We start from the raw sequence: 23,557 nt of genomic DNA, 5'->3' as shown, positions 1-23,557 counted from the left end.
GGAATAAAACATTCTGACAAGATAAAACTATGCCTGTCATATTTGATGAATAAAACTTGATTATTGTGCTAATTAAACCATGCATCAGATTGGAATAATACGCTCTTAAATCCTTCAAAATACTTAAATTCAATGTATACATTAAGAACACCATAATTGTGATGTTTTGGAACTACAGATGGACTTTGCTATGATCCAGTTACGCAAAAGCCACACAATGAATTTCTGATAGCATCTCTATTTTTTTGCCAACATAAACCTTGCGGTTCCAAGAAAAATTTGCCCTGTGACTAATCAACAACAGCTCCAATGGCTTGCTCAAAAACAAAACCAATAATAAACTAAAATATTTCAAGCTCCGCCCATAGGTTAAGACATCAAAGTCAGCTCTCTTAATAGTAAAAAAAACCCAGCATCCAAGCTGTACACTTGCACCAATTTATGAGCTGTAGTCTTCTGAAGTACAAATAGTGCATCACAGACAGAGATTTCTAATGCTCTCATTGTCTCCAATGTTGCTGCCGTGAACAGTTTAAAGTTTCCTGACCCCTGCAATGCTACAAAGAATGAACTGCAAGACTACAGAGGAAATCAGCTTCTACTGAACCTTTTATGCAGCTGTGATGTTTATAGTATCCATCTTCTAAGACACTAATGCAGAAAGACTTACAGAATTGCTTCTTACACAGCTAATACCAGATATCAGAGGCATTCTGGCCAGAACATTGACAGAAGCACAAGAGCCCCTCCAGAAAAGCAGGATAAAAGAAATCCTGAGCTAAGACTAAAGGAGAGAAAGTGCTGAGGCAATTAAACTCTGAAGTGTAGGAGTTTGCAGCCCCACTAACAGCCTCTGCTATGGGTAACTTCATTGCTTAAGCAATGTCTGTATCCACCGGTACTCAATGAAATAGAACCAGACAGAATCAAGAAGCAAAAGGTGTTTTCTGCAGTGGTACACGATTATGTAATTTATATAATTAATCATCAAGCTAAAGCCAGGAAAAAGAAATAACTATTCTCTTAGCAACCTGTGCCTTGTTTAGTCATGTACCCTGAAGGGAAGAAATGAAGTCTGCCAGCCTGCACAAAATGCACACACTGTTCTGCAAATCCTGTATGAAAAGTGAGGAATTCTTCCCATTTGGCATGACATACATCTTTGCTCCCCACACAAATACCTGAAACAAAATTAGCAAGGAAACCACTTACAAACCTAAATCTGACCTTCACCAAGATTAGCACATTTTTTTATGTCAAGCTTCTCATAAATTAGATCAGCCTCCCTCCCAGATGACCACATCTGCAGTTTGATGAGATGCCTTTGCAAAACCAAAAAGGAAACAGAAAACAAAAAAATATGAAGACACACAGTAGCAGTAAATCCTCAGTCTTCAGGCAACTGCACACCAAACATCTCAAAATGTCTCAAGTAGAAAATATTGGTTTAGATTTTGCTACTGGTTTATTTTTAGCACTAAAGTTACTGTAGGAGAAATAAAAGAGAGACAAGCATAATGGTTCAGACATCTGTTTAAAGTATGCAGGAAGTGATGCTCGCTGTTTGTGGAACAGTATAGAGAAAAATCAATGATAAGCACAGACAAAAGCAGCATCCTCTTCAGCTATGCCTCTGAGCCTGGCACTCCTCATTAACCAGGTAAACGCTTTTCTTCTGACTGCAGTTTCTTCACAGCCACCCCAAGAGTCATATCAGCAGGGCTGCTACAGACCACTCTTGTAAATACATCTAAGTAGACCATTAGGAAAAAGTAAATCAATTCAAGGCTTTTAGTAGCATGAGCCCATCACTCATAATTAAGGCAATCTAGGAAATTATCCTGCTCGTAAAACCAGAAGTGGTGATTTTGAGGTAGCAGGAGGGGAGATAGACAAAGCAGTTAAAACCTAAGACTCCTCAGGAGAGATTCTCAGGCTACATAAATTCAGATATTACTTACAAATAAGCTTAACTACACTTATTATGGATAAAACAGCACACAGGCACATAACTCAAGGCTGTATCATAACTGACAAAGAAAAGCAGCTTTAATTCTCACATCCTCTATAGGTGCACAATTGTACTAATAGAAGATGCTTCTGGTTTTGGTTTGTTTGTTTTTGCTTTCACCCCTGTGTATCTGCTTTCACACACTCCAGCTTTCCTCCATATCCCTCTCTACGCTATCACTACATCTTTTACTGCTTTCTCCATCACGTTTCTCTTTCAAAGTTCAGTTTCCTCCTTTTTTTCCTCTCCAATCCTGCACCCAAAATCTTCGTTTGCCTTATTTCTCTTATACTCCAAGTACCTCATCCACCACCTAAGCTTCTACATTCTGGTTTTCCAATTACACCTGTGCTGAGTTTGTGATATTCTTATCTCCCTGCACAGCTTCACTGTTTCAGTGTTTCTCCCTCTCTGAAACCACTGTTCTCTCCATAAATATCTTCTCACTAAAATGCTGTTTGCTGGGTACCCAATTGTGCAGTCTCTTCAGTGAGCAAATTGAATCAGTTGTATTGTGAGTATATGCAAGAGAAGCACACACCAGAGAGATTGCATTGCTTAATACATTTAAGCCTAAATCACATCAACACAAGAATTTTGTCATACTCTTCTTAAGAAAAAAAAAAACAAAAAACCAGCTCACTATCTCATAGAACACTGCTTAACCTTCTGGAAATAATTGCTACCATTATCTAAAACAGCATTGACAGAAACATAAATGGTATCACCTTGATATGGAAATTCCCATGGAGGAAATCAAGCCATGAGATTAAAAGAACACCTCAAAATGGAAAATGAATACGTTTAAGCACAGAGAGGAAGACAGAAGTGCAGAGGAGTTTCCCCTAGGTTAGAGTTAAGCATCTGGGCCTCTTATCTTTCTTTGAGGTTTACGTTGGTGTTGGCTCGCTGATGCTTTAACAAGCCCACTTGATCAGCATGAGATACAGACATGCAAAACCAGTGATCCAAATGCAAAGTGAGGATAGGTAAACTCATAAAACATCATAACGTTATGCTTAACAACTGTCTTCTGTTTTATTGTTTGTGGCTGTTGAAATGATCTCACATTACAGTTTAGTAACAGTTTAGAAACAGAACAGATGTTTTTAAAAAGCATGGCTGTGAATAAGTCATCTCAGCAGTTTTGTTTGTTTCACTCAAGAATGGCACTGATCCACTGTCAATATTACCATAGTTCATTTACCCAATAAGGTTTTGTACTTGCTTAGGAGAAGATATCAAAGCCGATCTTTTATCGTTAATCATCCATACCAAAACCTTTGTGACCTGAAGTTTGCTCAATGCATTTTCTATACCACACTTTTTCCACCCATCAAAACAAAGCTGATGCTGACACACTGCAGAAGTCAGCAGAGACTGAGCTCTCTGGTCCAGAGCTCAGCTGCCTCAGCTTCAGCATCTGAACAGATCCCGTGAGCAACTGCTACAGATGCAGTACTTCATTCTGGATAATTCAACTGCCAATTACCAAACATTTTCTAAAATATTAGAGCTATGGAACTGGAGGTCTGTGTTAGTGTCCCATAAATCTACTTAAAAATAGCAAGGAAGACAACTCCCTAACATCCTTATTTCTATACACAAAGGAAGCAGTTTGAAGACCTGTTTCACAACAAGCAATACTGGGTGCTCTACTTAAAAGTACCAAATTAGAGCACAAAGACAGCATCAGGTAAAGTGAAAAATATTACTAGTTTCAGCAACCCTTATGATATCACAACCACCACAGATCAGTACATCTATAAATGTCATTTATTCTTTCAACAACACATTTCAATAACATCATCTTACTTAAATGCTTTGTTGAAGAAGCTCAAAGCAAGCACATTTCTATGCTCTTCTCAATAGAAATTTTAGGTTCAGTGCAAGTCAATTCTCATTACAGGTAGTGGTAATTTATTATTATAAAAAATGAATTTTCCAAAGCAGAAGAGCCCTTGTTTTGACTTAAAGATTACAGAAACGCTACTCTTCAGAGGCAACACGCAGTGACTCCTAGACTATATCCCAGTCTACAGCACTTACACACGTGGCAAACCCTCTTGCCATTTGAACACCACTTGGAAAGAACTGACCTGTGTCAGCAGTACACCTCAAACCTGAAACAGACACGGAAAAAAACTGTCTGATACTGCTAAAAAAAAAGAAAAAAATTGAAGTTCTCAGTTTCATTTGCTTTGCTTTTTCACACATCTTTTCATTCTCCTGCTGTGAGGGTGCACATGTGTGCAGATGGCCTTGCTCAGCCAACCAACACATCAGAAATAAAAGCTACTCCCTCTAACCTTGTAAAAAATCCAGGTAATTTTTGGTAGCACCTGTACTTTTGCAAAAATCAGATGTTTAAGTTTCCAGTAACTCTACGAGCACCTACATTAATAGTATGTAAAAAAAATCTTTTTAATAGTTAGAAAATAGTGTATGTCACTTCAGCCCTGCTGAATAATTCTCAAACACAAAAACAAATCAATTTTACTTCACATTTTAAAATCACACTGTTAAAATGGTTACACTAAATTGTCTCCTGGATTCTTCCTAGTAAGTCAGCCAATCGCATCAGCAAAATCTGGGTTTATTCTGCTGTTCTGCCATGATTTCAGCACTCATAGACCATACGTTAACCACAAAGTCACACAGCAATAGGATGAAGCAGGAAAAAGATATTAAAATAACATCAAACTTACCCCTCTGAAATTCCAGCCTTTAGTAGAAGGAAACAAGGAAAAATTGTTCTGTTGCTGTTGTTTTGGCCTGCAGAACAAAACAAGGAAAACAATTTACCAATTATATTTTTAGCTGTCATGTTTTCTACATCAAAAATGGAGCAACAACAGAGGAGAAAAGAAAAACACAGACTCCAACTACTAAGACACCTTAGATTTCCTTGGCCGTATTCCTGACAGGCTTCTCTCTTCAGTTCAGACAAACATTTCAATTTAGATGGAGAGCTAAGGGACATGGCAGCCTTACAAGCCTTCAGAGACACACCGGCTTGATGTCTGGCAAGAACTTTGCATCACTCTGATTTCCAACAAGCAGAGACAGCCCTGACCCTGTGTGCTGCTGAAGCAGCAGTCGTGCCAGGTGACGCAGGCCATGCACATACAGCTCTGCTGGGCAGCCACCAAAGGGCCCCAAGAGTAAGGCTTTGCCAAGCACCAAGCAAAGCAAGCTACCCATAGCTGCATGTGATGCAAACAACTAGAGGAGCTGACTTCAGGGTTTTACTCATTCAAAAACGTCTTCCTACCCTATAATTATCACTGTACAATTATTTCTGAAAAGTAACCATAATATTATCCACTTCACTCTTAATGACTGCTTTTTACCCATTAAGATCCTGAATTAAGATCTCAAATGATTCTGCTAAGGTAGGCAAACATTGCTGAGACTTTACACATGGAGTCAGATCAAAGCTTGGCTGACCTGCTGGAGCTGACCAAACCAACGCACAGTTTGGTGGCAAGGCTTAAGTGCAGAGCACTCTGCAATTCAAACCATGCAATTATGTAGATTACAGGAATACAGACACCTGGTTAAAAAGCAACAAATTAAATGGCTGCCTGTCAAACCTTCTCTCCATCCAACAACAACAGGACAGATGTTTCTGCACTTCAAGCACCAGACTAACATGAAAGATCCAGGCGCAGCTTTCACTCTTCACAGCACCCAAGGGACTTCAACACACTGTGCCCCAACTCCTGCAGTGTCAGGAGAGCAGTAATAATCATCCCTGTCTTAGTTTTCTGTCTTCTCTATTCTGATGTAAAATACTGCATGTATGAGCATTTTCATATTACATACATTACGATACATCATAGAGCTGAGGTCACAGTAGACATTTTTAGATGTCAACATAATGCAAATAACGAGATATGATCACAACAACTAAAATGCAACTCCAGCCTTGGCGTTAATATTCTCAGGTTTCTCTCTAGTAGCCAGCCAACCATAAACAACCCCAATATTTCAAGCACACTGCAGTATACATCACAGCTTTACAATGACTGTCCAGCTGAGAAGTTCTACTACATCTTTCTAAGTTAAAATATTAAGAAATTCAATTTCCAGCCCAAGATCCTCAGTGGAACTCTAACAACATTATGAGAAGAAAAGAATGTGATCAACAACAAGATGTTACACAGATTATTGATCGTTCTAACAGTGTTTTGCATCCATTTTGTTCAGCAGCAAGCACAAATGATCTCAGATTAGAACCAGACTCAGGTTCTCCAAGATACATTGTGTGCTTTTTATAGGTTCCCTTCTCTTTAAAGCTATATCATTATTTCAAAGCTCTTTAAAGCTATATCATTACTAAAGAGCCCCACATGCCCAAGAAACAAGACAGTTTTAAGAAAAAGTGTGCTTTACTAATAAGCTAGTAAAATGCTTCTGTCACTGTGGGTCCTCCCAGACTTACTGGCCTGACACCTATAGAATGTATCAAAACTTGCCACTAACTGCTTTTCTTTCTAGGTGTACAGCTTCCTCCTAAACAGAAGAAATCAGACTTCTGAGTTAGACTCTTAACACTGAAGGAAACCTTAAATCATTTCTTAAAAACTTCCACTTACATACTTTTAATCAGACTGTTACTTCCCTACTTTCTATTCCATTCCAAAATTCATTCCAAAAAACGATCCCCACTTTCAAATGAAAAGAGCAAAAGAAAGCAATAAAATTAGTTTTGTACTTGCGAGAGCCTTTAATCAAGCTATGAATCATGATGGGGTTTGACAGAAAGAAGCCTTTCAAAACACAGGTTGGCACATGGGTGTCAGAAACAGTTGCTCCCGTGGGCCCCAAACAGTAGCCCAGAAAACTTCACTGGGGTATTCAAAGTCTAAGCATGGGCAGAATAGTGAAAGCATCAACTTTAATTTCCTGTCCCAACCATTTCATATCTCCTATCTTAGGCTTATCAAGACCTTAAAACTACAAAAGTACCTCTTCATCTTACTGAAAGATTGTTCTAGAAGTCTCACCCCTCCCAAGGCTAGAAACCACCTCAGCTAATTGCAATCGTGTCACGGCCAGCATCCTGAGCCAGCACTTTTCAGTTGAACACACCCTTGAATCAAAGTCAGGTAAAGCACAACTTCTGGTTCCCAAAGATACCTCAAGTAATAAAATACAGTTCTAGCAAAACCAAGACCTCATGCACCTGTTTGATCCTTCACTATCTTAAAGTTCTTTTGAGCTGTCCTCCCAGCTGTCTATCACAATCGGTGAGAACTATACTGGAAAACAACTGGACAACTGCAGACTTCGTAAAATAGTCCCTTTTTCTACAGTGCACTACTTCGAATAATATCCTGTTTACTGGATGGGTAACTCCCCACTTCAGTATCTTTCTTCTCACCTATCACCATCAGCAGTAACATTCACAGAGCAGATCAGCGCCAGAGCTGAGCATGAACCATAACTATTCCTGTCACAGACAGGACAGAACCCAGACAATGGTTAGAAAAGAATTAAGTCATAAAATAATGCGCTTGCCCTTAAGATATGCAGGATTTGTTTTTTAGGTTCCCGTGCACAGATACTACAAATAGACACAATAAAACTATCAGTTGAACAAAGATACTTCTACTGGAAGCTGCAGACAGACACTTCATGATCTTGGCTCCCAGAATAATCACTGTGTTTTGTGCACAACGTGTGCTGTGCTGGAGGTTAGTGACATCACTGCAGTAAGTACTAAGTACAAAGGAATCTAAAGACTAAAAATATCCACTCAGTGTTGTGAAGTTATTACATTATTGAAAAAGAAATTAATCAGTGTTATCTCTTGAGTTAAGCTCACATAACTTGCATCTTTCTTTGACCCTGCAGCCTCTCTGCACACACACAGCACTAACATAGTTTTGAGATACAAATATCCAAATATGTGCTTATGATACTCAGCTGCTGCCTCTGCTTGGATATAAAAGTGCATTTCACAAATCCAAATGAATACTCCACTAAAAAATGAAAGCTCAAAACACTTAGAGAGAAACTGTGCTAAGTAAAAATTCTTCTCAAACCGCAAAAATAAAGGTTGTAAACAGCTGTGGATACTTCACCAAAATGCAGTTAACTAACAAATCATACCTATTGTTCAGAACTGCTCTTTTTACTGTCATTAGCACAGCCTACAGAAAGTACTGAACAATACGCTGCTTACTGAAGCATATTTATTATAACATACTAGGGTTTATTTGTGATGAGTTGTAAAAGATTCCCAAGCATTTCACCTGATGAAGCCCAAGATCTGCAAGATCACTTCACGCTCTGAACAACAGCTTTGATTCTCTCAGATACTTTAAGTTACAGATAACATTAAACTCAAATACTTTTGGCACCAACTTTAAAATCAGAGAAGAAAAAAAAAGAAAAAAAAAAAGCATGGCTTCATCTTCTTAATAAAAAGAATGAAATTACGTAGTTTATTTTGTTCTCCAAAAGGAAAAAACAAATCTAATACAGCAGAATTTGACTGAGCAACATTTTAAGTTCCTATGAAGATTTTACATGACACATTCTTTTCCTAGAGATAGTGTCTCACTATAACTGGGTTTATGTTCAATTTATCAAGGATTGATTCTGCAGACATGAGCTCTTTGAGGTTGCATACAACCGACTGCCAGATAACTGGAAACAACTATCCCCTTAGATAAACAAAATTGGAAGTTACTATCTTCAGAGAAAAAAAAATATCCACTGAGGAAAAAAGTAGATTAAAGATTTCCAGTAGCAGTGCTGACTTTCTGAATGCTGACAATCCTCTACTCTCCTGCTATCATGAGCTGAGTGTCATAAGCATTAAGAAAGAAAAACAGCCCCAGTGAATCTGGGCATACACAAATGAAAGCCTGCATCACTAAAGCAGGTACCAGTGAGCTGTCCCACACCTACTCTTTTCCCATGCTTTCCTCAGAACATGTTTGTTTGTACAACAAATCAATGCACAGCACTGCAAAATGTTCCATCACTACTAAAACCCAGAGAAGCTACATGACATTCCCATTTCTGCATTTATTTGTATTTCCTGTCAAGATTAAGACTGATATAATGAAGAAAAAAAATAAAAAATAAAAAATCAGATAACTGAGTTCGATATTTTGATCTAAAAATCAGATTCCTAATGATCTAGTATTTCATCTTCTAAAGAAGCACAAGCTAGATATCAAGCTGCTAACACCATTCATTCATTCTTTACTGGAGATTAACACAATAAATTACATTTGAGATACACCAGTACGGAATCATCCCCTTGACATACATGAATTCTGCTCACAGCTGAAATAGAAGCAGGCTCTGGCTACCAGCCAGCAGAAGGACACAGGTGTTTTGGCTTTTTGACACAGTATAGCTGTGTTAATACCGGGGACAAGAAGGGCAACCTGTCTTGTATTTCTTTAAGAAAATATCACTGTTTCATGAATATTGTAAAACGTAAGATCAGAAGGATTACTCACTGCCTGGCTTTGAATGAGCAGCCTGAATTATTCCTACAGTATTTCAATAATAGCTGGAAGAAGAAATGACAATAACACATTTAATAATTTTTTAGACATAACACCATCCCACCACTGTATCACAGATACACGCTGAGCTCTTGACAAAGAGAACAAGTCATGAAAAAGAAATGTTTGCTCATCTCCACCCAGCCGCGTAGATAAGATCCTCCAGTCCATGGGAAAGAAAATCTCAGGTGGTAATGCCTGAATGGCCCCCAGGGTGAGAACGCCAGAAAAATCAGCCCTCCAGGCACAAACTCACAACGTTCATGTTCAAGGAAATAGAAGTCTATTCTATCTTGTTTTCAAAACAGAAGAAAGTTCTCATCAAGTACCAGATGTTGTGAAATCCACTTAATTTAGCAAGGTTGGGCACTTACTGGTTAGATAGAAACAAAAATATTTTCCAAAAGAACGCAGACAAAGAATTCTCAGCAGTCTGTAAACAGCATTTTCCCTACTAGCCTACACAGAAGCTACTAACATCCTCAAAACAATCATCCAAGTGCTATCACACCACATTCTTGATAACAAACTAGAATGGAAAACCCTTATTGTTTGGATTCCTACCATCTGGCTCTCCTTCTGAAGGTAAACATGAACTCCTGCAAAGCTGCAGTTCACTAACATGCAGTTAGAGAGATCAGAGGAATGAAAACAGAGGGCACTGCTATTTAAAACAACATTCGGATGCAAGGCAATTCAATACAAGACTGTAGAACTCTATTCACTTATGCTCCCGTCTGCACCTTTGTTTTCTGCACAGTAGCTTGTATTTCAACTAGAAATGACCCCCAGAAATCTATTTCCAAAAAGAATGTCAAATCAAGCTGTTATGCTTTTAAGCCTGTAGTCAGCTTAGAGGTTTGTCTGTGTTGAGTCCCAACAAGCACCCGTATGATGGTCTGCCTTCATGCCCGTCTCTCACAGACACGGCATGAAGCCAGTTAGTCAAGGGAGGAAACCTGCTTTTATTAAGTGCCGTCAATTACTGAGAGCAACTGAAAGATACCGGCTGTGACTTTCAGATGGTTGTTTTACTGAGAAAGATTACTGTTTCATGAAGAAGTGTTTTAAAACGAGTGACAAGAACCACTCCAGTAATTTCCTTGCAAAGACAGACCTGATTATCTCATCTTGAGACTGTAACACACGTCACTGCTGGAGATAATAAACTAACCTTTCCAAGGGCATGAAACATTGACCATAGTTTGGCTTCAGTGTGAAGTAGCCATTCGCCAAAAACAGTACAATTACACCATGTAACATGTTACATTAATTCTGTCTGTTAAGCTACCTAAGTATCTGTACAACCGACCAACTCTCAGCACCTGGGCTTAGAACACTTCTTTCTCCTCATATTTAACAAAATGATCTTTTTCTTATTCAGGTTCCATTGAATTTATAGATCTTTTAAGCAGAGTCCTATTTACTACTGAACAGTTTCCACTGCTTGTTGAAACTCCATAAATCTCCCTTGTCACCATATACTCTTGGAGCTCTGCGTGCATTTTGTCTTACTCAGTGAAGTTATTTTCTTGTTGTTAGTATATAAATACAACAGCTGCAAGGCAGTAATTTCAGCTCCATCACTACCTTATAAGACCATGAAGGAAATTTCGATAATCTTGTTAGAAATACATGCCCATGTAATTCATAATTAGTATTACTATCAGTAATTACATTGAAAGAGCATATCTTCTGTTTTGTCCAGATCAACATGTATACATTAAAGGGCCTTTTATGTGATGGAGAGGTTTAGACCCATTTTTAATTTTTCATTATACGCACGCTCACATGTATGAATGTAACTGCATCAACATCTATATGGACAAATATACCTACTTTTACCATCCAAATTAATTAAATTCCTACAAAAACAGGAACTAATATGTGAAATGAAAATAGTGTATCAGGCAGGAAATTGGATTATGCTGCAAAGTAAACCTGTGATTGATTTGCCAATGAAGGACATTTTCTCATTCCTTTCAAGAAAATGTTGTCTGTGCACATCCATAAGCAAGGCTGCCTATAGCCTTCTTTTTTGATCTTATTAAAGGTAACTGATAACAAATCTCATAATTAATACAAGGACTTAGTAGCTTTTCATCTGCAGTCTCTGACTGAAGTACAATGTCTGGGCAGCAAGGTCAAGAATTAACTGTCATTTGGGGTGCGCTCCCAGGATCTGTTTCAAATTAATTACTGTACATTGTTATAGACAGAAGACCAAGTCAATTGACAGCTTCAAGCCTATGGCTCCAGGTTATGGGTTTAAAATTCCTCACAAAATAAATGCAATGAAGTACTTAAGGGTCAAAAGGCAGCAACGTCTGAAGGCTGCAAGCAGAGAAATCTTGAAAGAAACATCACTTCTACACATGTCCAAGGGAAAATTATTGCCAATACTCAGTGTCCAATGCTTCTTTTCCATTACTTTTAAGATTATTTTTGCTGTAGGAATTAACAAGTCTCTGCACAGCAATTTTCCAAACAAAGCAAAAACCGATACAGAAATATCAGCTTCATCCAGTACTCTCCCCACCTCCAAATACAGCAATCCTTTGCATTATACAGTTGACTGATACTGCAAGATTCCTCAACAATGTCATCTGTCTGATATCTCTACATTCAGATCTTCCTGTCTTGGCAACTGCAAACCACAACAGAGTAGGTACAGAGTGATATGATGAATAAGTCCATTGGGATAAGTGGTGCAGCAATGATAGCCTCACAAATCCAAAGCTCTTTGTGAAGGATAAATGCTAAGAAACTACTCTCTCCTTCCTAAGAGGGGAATATGGTAATGAAATCGAGCAAAGCAGCAGGCCCCACTCTATGCATAGCACCTGATTGCATGGCCTGAGTTGGACCATAAAGAACAGATAAAGCTCTGAGCACAGATGATAACAGTGGAGGTATCGCCTTTCTGCAAGCAGACACCACCTCACAGCCACATGCACACACTCAAAGAGACTTTGCAAGGGACAGAGAAGATGACAACCAGTTTCCTGTGGAAGCAGGCCCTGTGCTCCACCCCACACCTCTGAGCATGCCATATCTTTTGTCACCCCTGTGAGGCCCTTGCCATGCAAAGGCTGCAGTTAGTTCAGAACAACACGCATACCGTTAGTCTCCTGCCGAGAGAATACAAAACGGCCAAGAGCTCTGGCAGCCTTTCTTGAAGAGACCATGTTCATTTGTCTCACCTCTATCCATACACAATTACAATAAAACTTAAGTTTAACCTTTTTATGCCTTATATTTTTTTAAACTTTTTAAATGGACTGTAATTAGTAAAGTTATGAGCAAGACCCAGACAGCACAGTCATGTACCATTTCCTGCGGAAACAATGCGTTCTTTAAACCACACCTGTACCCCTTCCTGCAAATCTGACTTTCCTAGGTACTTTGAAAAGCACAGTAACTGGTTTCACATCTTCCAACTCCTACTCCCTCTTAAGTCCTACTGAGAAAGATCAATTAAAAAGTGCAATAATTTTTTCCGAGTTCACAAAGTCACAGGGCTCTTCTCAAGAGAGAAAAGTTCTAAATTACTATTAAGTGAAAAATATTAAGCATTAAACCTAAAGCAAAAGTAATGTACTAATACTGTTTCTGATATGGATGGAGGATACACGATACAGAATAGAAAAGTTCAGCTGGAAGGAACCCACACAGATCATTAAGAGGAAGTGCTTGACCACTTCAGCACCAGCCAAAAGTTAAAGCATGGTACTGAGGGCATTACCCAAACGCCTTGTGGAGGTTACTTGGGAGTAAGAAAGCAAAGAGCTTTAAGAAGCTCATTCTAAATTTGACTATTGTGAAAACAAAAACGTAGAAGAGAAACATTACAGTATTTTCAAATCATCTTTGGATGGAAACCTGACCAATCCTTTCCACTCTTACAGCAGTCTCAAAGTGTGCCAGTCACTATGTAAATAACCTGAAATTCTAGACGCTAGACTTTCAAACAGAGGTACATTAAATAAGTGAGCTTGCCTTCCTACGCAAGTTAACATTGGCAACAAAGAAAATTAACATGTTTTGTTAAAATTCTCCATTTCATGACTTCTGTAACAAAGCAAGACAATGAGCACCTACAGCGATCTCAGTTTAGCTCTGTACAACATGAGCTTTGTTTATCTGATCAATTTCTAAATTGCTAGATCAGGCTGAGAAAGAGAGTTAGCAGCTTTCTCAGGGGAAAAACAGCTTGTCATCTCACCAGACTACTGTCCTCATCCGTTCACTTAGCAGTTGCTAAATCCTACACCAACTGTTAACTGATGATGAATGAAATGTTTTCTGGGACTACCAGTACCTTGGCAGAAGATACAGACACAGACTACATGCAGAGCAAAAAGCACTTCTTGGATCACTAAAATAGCTCAAGTTGAAATGGACAAGGAAGTAACACTCAAGGTCTTTGATAGAGCTTGATAACACAAATTCACTTCCTTTAAATACACACACCAGAGATTTAAAGTCCAAAGCAGGAATGTTGAAAGGGAAAATAAAACAGACTACATCATGCGGGTTCTGGTCACTAGCGAAAAATAAATTTAAAAAAAAATAAAAATCAAAGAACAAGAACATTTGAGGACATTGGCCTTCAGAGAGGCAGGGACAGCTTCTTCATTAGTATGAAGCTACCACATTAGCAGAGGAATACCACAGAGCCATAGAATGGTTGGGTTGGAAAATACCTTACAGCCCACCCATCCCCACCCCCTGCCATGGGCTGGCTGGCTGCCCCAGGCCCTATGCAGCCTGGCCTTGAGCACTTCCATGGATGGGGTGCCCACAGCTCTCTGGACAGCTGTGCCAGCACCTCACCACTCTCCCCTGGTATCTAAGCTAAATCTCCCCTCTTTTAGTCTCAAACCATTCCTCTTTGTCTATGAATGAGAACTATTCTGTCTATGACAAGAAACCTACTGCATGCAGTTTTGTGAAGCACGGTGCACAGAGTTGTCTTGTTGTAAATAGGCTACTTGGGAGCTGTAAAACAGAAATAAGATGTAATAGTAGTGCTCTACTATACATCCTCAGGTTGTCAGGAGAAAATTATGTGTAGCACAAACACAGACCAGAAGGACACAGCAAGTCAAAGAGCCCAGCCTTACATGCACAGCTTATATACACACTGTGAGCAAAACTGCACAGAAACAAACTTCAAAGTGGAAATGAAGAATATCTTGAGATAGGTACCATAAAAAGCTACCATGAAATCAAGCAGTGTAACATTATTAAGACCTCCAAACCAATGGACAAATATCAGTAAATGAAAGAAGTCTGGCTAAGCCTGAAATGAAACTAAGATATGATTCACTCGTGGTCCCCACTGACAAAGCAACAGACATCTCTTCATGTGCTGTTGGTTCATGCAGCCCCCTGCTGTGCAAAACAGAAAACTGTAACACAGTCACCTTCCTATCACAGATTATCCCGTGCAACCCTTCCATTTACAAATGAAATCCTCATTGAAATCCAATTTGAAAGCCTACATCCATACGTGGCTGCGTGAGCACGCATTTACAGATACACATCTAAAAAGTACTAGTGGATATTCTGAAACATCTGCAGGTGTTCAATACCTCTCAACATTTTATTCATGCATTACTCTTAAGCCTCTGTTCACAATTCACATTAATGTGAACTATCACGGCTAGTCCTGTGTCCTCTTTCCCACATCAGAGGAAACAAATCTATAGATGTAGCTGGGGCTCTCCTTGTGTAGTTTCAGGGCAATACAATGACTCTTTACAACAGCAAAGCTATGTTTTGAATATAAAAGATTTGCAGATGACCAAAGGTATCTGGTTTGAAAGAGATATACTCATATGATCCTCTCTTACAGCACTTATCTCTAGAAATGTTCAGGATCCATAGGAAAATCCAGCCTATTTAACCAACTCATATCCTCCAGCCTTCACTCATCCCACAAAAATGCAAGATTAAGTTAAAATATCTCTTTTGTTTCTAATCTTTTGTTTCTTAACACTGCAGTGTTCAGATGTTACCATAGAAACACAGCGTGTTTTGGTTGCAGACTTTATCACCAGCTCCCTCTACAGTCAGAGAGCAAACTAAAAATGTATCATCACTCAAAAAAAATGGTTGCCTTATTAATGCAGATGCTCTACCATACTCCATGTCGAACAAGTATATAAACTAATAGAGACTGCTTACGTGAACAGTGAGTGGATTCTCAGACAAAAGGAAATCATGAACAAGGACAAGAAGGTCTAAGAGAGAAGCATAGTAAGTGACAGAAAACAGACTGTTAGCAGTAGTGGATCACAGGGATTTTCCTTTTACATTTTAAAACACATCACAGATACTGACACTCTATTGACATGTGCACTGCGCGCCCACTCAGAACCCAGCTGCTTCAAAACAGGTGTAATTCATGCTATTCTACGTGTGATATGTAGAAACCTCAATCAAATACGAGCTTTTGTCCTCCATTAAAAAATGACAGAAAATCCCCATGATCAAAAAGGTAATTTAGGTATAACTTGTGGGATACACAATCACTACAAAAGCCTGGAAAACATCACCTAATTAATGGAGAAATGGTGTGTTCTGAAACACGCTGGCACACCTAGCTGAAGAAAGCGTTAAGTAACTGCTCACAGTGAGTGAAGGTCCACAGAGGGCTAATTATTTCTGAAGTATGAATAGCAGTTAATTGAGATGGGGCAGATCAGCAGCAGAGGCAGACTGCAGAACCATCAACTTCATACATGTCTGATGAGGTCTTCCACAAGTACCACCAGTGCCATCTGTTTTGTATCATATCCTGCAGCCCCTCAGAGCCAGGAAAACATTGCCTCATTCCTCCATTAGCTCAAACGTAATATTACCAACAGTATTGACGGACTGCATCCACCTGAGCAAGATCTTTAAAAACGAGCACTTTTCCTACAACATACATCACACATGAATTGGATATGGTGGCATGTTAAAGCACACAGGGATGGGTTTAGGGGACAATTTTGTGGAACACTGATAATGAAAAACCCACACATGGTGCAAAGGCAAATTGCTACTATTTCTGCAATTATTGTGGTTTTTCAGGTGGTATTAGAGAGGAAAAAAAAAACATAGCAGGTGTATCTGAGTGACATGAGCTTTGATAGCCACAAAAGAAAAATCAAGGCTGATGGCAAATTTCACCTTTGGTATAAACTACGCTAATTAATTTATGTTTGCAAGACTGCACTGAAAGTGTTCTCATCTGCTACAGCCACAACTTCAGATTGCAAGTGACCAAAACATTGCTCAGGGATGCTGAAGCCTCCTTCAACAATGATGTTTATCAGTTATTTACACCGGCAATCCAAGTCTAATCACCATGTCTGTGTGTTATTTATCACCCGTGGGCTCACATTCTTCTCATCCAGAAAGGAAAAAGAAAAACTCATAGCATGCCAGAATGAGACACCCAGGTCCTTTAGTTAAACCCATACAGACTCAGCTTCTCAGTTAAGAGATTACTGTACCAACCAAAAAAGTGCCTAATATTGAAACCCCAAGGCAACTTTTACATTAAATATTTTCTTCTAGATTTTACCAACATGCCCCATCTGTAAGGCACGAGGAAGAAACCAGAGGGCTGATTATTCTTTTTTAGTCCTTCCTTAAATCTAAGTAATCAAAGTTATAGTTTTGCAACGTTCTTCATCTCTAACTACTTGCTACGTTTCAGTCTCTTGGTGCACTGTTTGTGAACATTCCATTTACTTCTTTGTCAGAGTATAAAAGCTATGACATTAGTCCACTCACTAATACACATTAATAAACAAAATACCAAAGATGGCTACCTTTTACTTTTTACTAGTTACCTTTTACTTGACATTGATTTAGAACCAACATGGGTTTCAGAAATGTTTGCTCTAGCTCCTAAAGCAAGCAGCTATAAAAAGAAGAGTGACATAGCAATGAAAATATAACACAATCATAATTGACCCTGTAGCAAATGTTTCAAGAGATATAAAAGCAGACACAATTTAAAGCATGACCTAGAAACAAAAGAACCACACATACGTAATGCAAATGGTAGTTTTCTTCAGGAATCTGGTGATCATCATTCACCAGAAGAGAACAAATAAAGCCTCCGCAAAGATAAAAAACACTAAATATTACCTGCAAACAACAACCTTAACTATATCCCCATAAAATTGCATCTCTGATTACGTCTTTTTTCCAGTCTTAGAATAAAGCTGGGGAGTTTGACACAGGACACAATAGCACAAACCACAATCTGGTGAGTTCCCAGCACAGAGAGCTACTTGTTCCCTCCCTAGGCTGGTAGAGAAAACAGCCTTTCTCATCACTTTCAGATCAAGCCTGCCATCTTGTGGGATTCAGATTCAAGCCACCAAACAAGCTTAACCTCTCTTAAGATCACAGTCAAGATTTATTTATTTTTTATCTCATCCACAATGAGGAAATAAAATCCATAAAAAGTTCTTCTGTTGTGTTGATGTTTGTTAAGACATGATAACTGAGCATATGTTTAAATCTGCATTTGCCTCTGGGAAATATTTTCTCCCATTACAAAGCCCATTTCATGTCTGCGTGAGACTTCAGTCAGCAGCTGGTAACTACTCTTCCCTTAACTATTTCAGCATTTCTCCTCTCTCACCATTTCTGTGTGTGCTACAGAAGCCGACATGACTCATACTCTCAGAGCTCTTCTGGATAGAGATTCAACTCCTTTAAGTGACTGGCTCTCAAGCTGCAAGTCCCAGTGCAAATCATTCCTTCATAACAATTTTCAACTCCACTACTCCTTTTATGGGAAGGAAAGGACATTAAATAAAACAGAGAAGTTGAGTTAGAAAGCAGTAATCTAAAAAAATTACTAAAACCAATAAGATGTGCAGGAAAATATTGGCCTGCTTCATTAGAATAGTCTGGCATCACTGCTAGTTTATGTTAACTATCCTAAATTCTCTTAGATTTTCTAAAAAGAGTATTTCCTGTCTATGCAATAAGATGTTACTAGATATCAGCTAATTCAGGGCCTCTCAAAATAAGATCAGCTTTAAAAACCAAAAGCCTTAATCTCTAATTTGTGAGACTTCCTTTTTGAAAACAGTGTAACGTTGTATTCTCTGAACGTGTCTGTGCCTCTTGTAATCGTTACCATCTGCAGCTGAACTGCACTTGACTAGAGCCATTTTAATTCAGTTCTTCAGGATGACTCATTTTTACTGACAGAACAAAGATATAGGAGAAACAGTGAAAGTTGTTAAACTTGTTTCTGTTCCTTGCTCTAATTCCAGGCATAATTCTTCTTCCATCAGTTAGCAGCTAAGAAAAGCTGCAGCAGAATTATGATGATATATGTCATTAAACCTTGCATCCCACACAAGTTACAAGTCAACTTGAGTACTTGACTTTCTTTAAGCTATAGTATGCAATAATACAGCTACACTATTCTGATCTTCATTAAAGATGATGTGATAGAAACCATATGCACTAAGGTAAGTACCTAACTTGCAGTATTTGCATATTACTCCATCATGAAAATGCAGATTTTCAGCTGCTCACCACTGTCTTCCAATCTTACTTCTATTTACATTGCAAATCCCAAACATGTCGGTTCAAATCTCTTTTCAATCTCAGTTGACTCTGTTATTTCTATTTGGTTTTAAGACAGATGATTTTTTAAGAAGTACTATGCTTCAAATGTGGTTTCCACACTTCCTCAGAGTAACTACTTCTGCTGTATCAAAGAGCTTCCAAATTTTAAAGCTCAGATAAAATAATAATCAACAAACATTAACATAACCCATATGTTCCTGGAGCAATGTGATATCCAGCCTCTGGGCAGAGCTTCACCGTAGAACCGTTTCTCCCAACTAACTAAAATTACATTAAAAGCTAAGTGTGTAACTGTAAACCTGGTGGTCCTGAATAAATCAATGACTAAAAATAGGTTTAGCTCAGCAACAGCTGTTAAGACCCTAGAATTACAGAAGTGAGAAAAAATGCTTGGCAACTGATATTGGAGCTCAACCATGGAAGGTGAAACCACTATGGATGGATGGAATGGATTGCATCACAATGGAGATGCTAAATGCTATTTTGAAAGAGTAGAAAAAGATTACTAGATTCAAAGATATATGTGGAGTGTGTAGCTTTGTGATGAAAAAGAGGTGGACTCATGTAGTGGTTCAGTATGAGTTTGTTATCCATATTTGACATCAGTGAATGGAGCAATATGTATCTATAAGGACTTGTGAAGCCAGCACAAGAGTGATGTACGACTATCACAGAATGACCTGGGTTGGAAGAGACCTCAAGGATCATGAAGTTCCAATGCCACTGCCTGGCAGGGCCACCAAACTTCCACAATTACTAGATCAGGTTGCCCGGGGCCCCATCCAACCTGGCCTTGAACACCTCCAAGGATGGGGCATCCACAACCATAGAATCAGAGGAACATATGCATTATGGAAGAAAACGAACAACAAAACAAGCAAAATACAGACAAAATTCTGACAACTCAGTTAAAGTCAAATCATCAATACACAGACTGTCAGAACACACTGGAAGCCAAATCTAACAATGCTAGCTTAGTTAGCTTTCAAACTCATAGATTCATTTCTTCAAAGATTTGTGAAAAAGACCATTTTTTGAGAGATTTGCTCTAGAAACGACGTTAACTGTCAGTGAAAAAGGAACTCTGCCTACTCAGTAAGCAACTGAGTAACTGGTAGAGTATTTGAAGACAGAATAAGGAAAACAAGGCACCTCAAACTCTCCCGCTTTAGGAGAGATCCAGAAACACACACTTCAGTTATTAATTTCAAACAGCTGAAATGCTTTCTGACTTATTCCTAAGTAAATAGATACAGAATTGAATACAAAGATTCCTTCCAGACTGGAGGAAGCACATTATAAATCCACACACAACAACAAAATCTGGATATCATCCAATTCCCCTGCACATTTGTTTTGAAAACAACATGCCAGCCAGCCAGCTTTGTACTAAGAAACATTAATTGACACAGTTCCCACTTGCTCTCTTATCTTTAGTTCTTTTCTTGCAATTTTCAACATGAAGAATCTGAGAATCTGCCAAACCAGTAGCTTCTAAAATTTCAAGGCTCTTGCATCTTTATTTGTTCAAACGTTGCTCCATAGTAGCTCGCATAACAAATGGTCTTAAATAGTATCAGGTGGATTTCTCAGTATTTTTGCTTACCAAGAATTGCTGAATTTGTTTTATGCACGAACTCTGCTGTGGTGCTCTCCAGTTATCAGACATTTACAGCAGTCACACTATTTCTGCTAACAGCAATTTATTTTTTGCTGCTGATGTAATCTTGATTACATTTGTTAGGGGTGAAGAAAGCCACAGAAGCAAACAAAGCACTGCAAGCTTGAGAATCCAACGAACATTTATCTTGCAGGAGTACCAAACAAAGCACATGTAAAACACTGATGAAATGCAGTTGCAGAATTTATAAAGTACTATCAAACATAAAGGGGAAGAGAGATTGTTGCAAAAAATAATCACGATGGTTTAAGGAGTTAACACTTATTCTCATGCAATTTTAACCTGACAATAAATCAGCCTTGCTAGTTCAAACTGCTACAAAAGCTGCTCTGCTTAACCTCCATGACTTTGAAACAAAAGAGGTTACATTTCCACTTGCTCTCTTACACTTGGCAGAGAAATGTAACACTTATGCTCATCAAATGTAACCTTGTAGTCCTTCCGCAATTAGAATGCATTATTTCTACTCAAAGAAAGCCTAATGCAAAATAAGAAATAGAAATATAATTTAGATTTTCCTTCAAAGAAAAGCAGGCAACTGAACTGTTGAAGAGTTCAAAAATTTATATCAATCATTGGGGAAAAAAGAAACCCAGGTTCTTCTACAGGCTTCCCCTCCACCCTGTATCAGCCTTAACCAAAGCATTGCTCAGGTGTCAGGTACAAGTGGCATTTTCAGAAGTTTTGTGGTTCAGATTCATGCCAACAAATCACATCTAACCAGCTGTGAATCCAAGAGATTTACACCTACAGCACAAAGTTTAAAAGCATCAAAGATTACAATGAAGTGTTAAAGTGACAACAAGTCAGCAGCCATGTCAAGGAAAATTCAGTCCACCAGAATATGAGAAAGAACTCTTAATAGCAAAGACCAGAAGGACAGCCCAGCCACCCAACAGCTGCAAAAAGAAATGATGATCAACCCTGGAGGATTGCTACTTGAAGGAAAGAGGATACATTCACTATCCCATCACTTATTAGACTATATTCTTTCCTGGTATCAGGTCTAAGGAAAGGAAGCAGATAAAGTTTCGATGTATTCTTTATAGTCAGTAAAGCACTCGCACCAGATAACTATCAACATCCATTATTACTCTTTGTGAGACTGAAGTTGATTGGTACCTTCTCACACTCCTTTCTAAGGACTGACAATTCTAGCTAGCAAGCACCAACTGTATTTCCGTCTTCTATTGTTTTACTATCCTCTATAAATGGGGAGAAAGCCATTATATAAACTGTTATTTCCATTTTATAATTATCCTCTAATCTACCTCCAGCATAAAAAACATGTAAGGTGGAACAATACAAAGATGGTAACAGATATTCAAAAGGTTATTTATGAGGAAAAACTCACTGATATGGACACCTTCGCTGGGAAATGCTGAGGTAGTCTCCACTGGGGAGCCATCTCCAAGAGGTGCTGCCTTAGTGATGGTCGGCCCTTAAATGAGGTCTAGAGGAGATGGAGTCAAGCTCTACCCCATCTGGGAGCACGGCTAAATTACTCTCACCTGTGCTCCCACAGCTGACCCCACACTTGCCTCAGCTGATTAATCAGAGGTTCAGGCTGTGATTACCAATTTCCCATACAATCCTGCTATTTTAGTCAGCATTACTAAGAACTGCTATGAAACACTGCAAGGAAATGCTGTGATGAAAATGAAATCGTATTGCGCAATACCACAAGTAGAACAGAAAACAATATGAGATAACAAAAGAACAGTGTGTTTCAAGTCTCCACCCCCCAGTACAGCACAGGGAAAAGCTCTCAAGTTTTCCATATCCTTCTCCTTCACTTGAAGATTGTTTCTAACTCTGAGGATGTTCCAGGAATGGTAATAGAAGTGGGGAAAGTTCTCAAAAGTAAATTACTTTCCAAGTGCTATGACACTTACCTGAGTACTGCAAACAAACAAACAAGATTCTATGTTATTTCTTGAAAAGCATCCAGCATGAAATAAATTAATTTGCTAGCTTTTGGTTTTTTTCTCCATTAACAGAAATAGCTTTTAAAGAATATTTCTCAGAATAGAAAAATACATGGGCACCATGTTTTTTTGTGGTATGAGTTTGCTATCTATCTATATGGTAAATAAGCAGTATAATGAAATTCTAGCTCAGCCCAACAACAGCAAGTAAAATCAGCAGGCTCTCAATAAAGGGCAACACAGCCAAAATAGGCTCCAAGCCTTCCCAGCACAGCCCTCTTCACAAGGACACCAAAGAAGATGCTAAAAACTGCACAATCAGTGGCAGTTTGCACAAAGAAATTGTCCTGAAGTACAAGAGTTTACCACCACTACCACTGAACTTCATTGTTGTTCCTTCAGTACAAGTCTTTTTGATCAACAGTAGAAACTATTGACATTTTAATGTCTCCTAGGCCACAATCTCAGGAAACCACAAGCCTGATTTCTGAACTGTACAGCACTTGAAGAGCTACTACTAATAGCAGAGCATAAGTATAGCAACAGCATTGGGAGATTAAGACATTTGCCATATGTGAAAGATTCCACGAGCACAACTGGCGCCCTACTGAAGTGAACAGGAGTTTTTCCACTGCCCATCCCCCTGACAGCCCCATGGTCATCTGCTAAGAATTCAAAAACAATAAGAGCTTCTTCCCCTTTTTCCTTCTATTATTAAATAAAACAAAATAATTGATGCAAACATTTATAACACAAACAATTCTTTTACATATTTTTTAATACT

The 23,557-nt window shown here is 38.6% G+C and overlaps 1 protein-coding gene across 1 annotated transcript in view; it reads right to left on the bottom strand.

Moving 5' to 3' along the window:
• The window catches only part of ARHGEF3 (Rho guanine nucleotide exchange factor 3), a 92,602-nt gene that overhangs the window by 60,059 nt on the left and 8,986 nt on the right, over positions 1-23,557 (bottom strand). The window contains exon 3 of the mRNA XM_015875027.3: positions 4,720-4,786. Within this exon, the coding sequence (XP_015730513.1) occupies positions 4,720-4,786 (67 nt within the window). The remainder of the gene's footprint in view (positions 1-4,719; positions 4,787-23,557) is intronic.

The sequence above is a fragment of the Coturnix japonica genome, chromosome 15 (assembly GCF_054131305.1).
Source record: "Coturnix japonica strain WE chromosome 15, WE-NBRP24, whole genome shotgun sequence".
NCBI lineage: Eukaryota > Metazoa > Chordata > Aves > Galliformes > Phasianidae > Coturnix > Coturnix japonica.
Note: the sequence above shows the minus strand (reverse complement) of the source record. Positions and strands in the feature narration are given on the sequence as shown.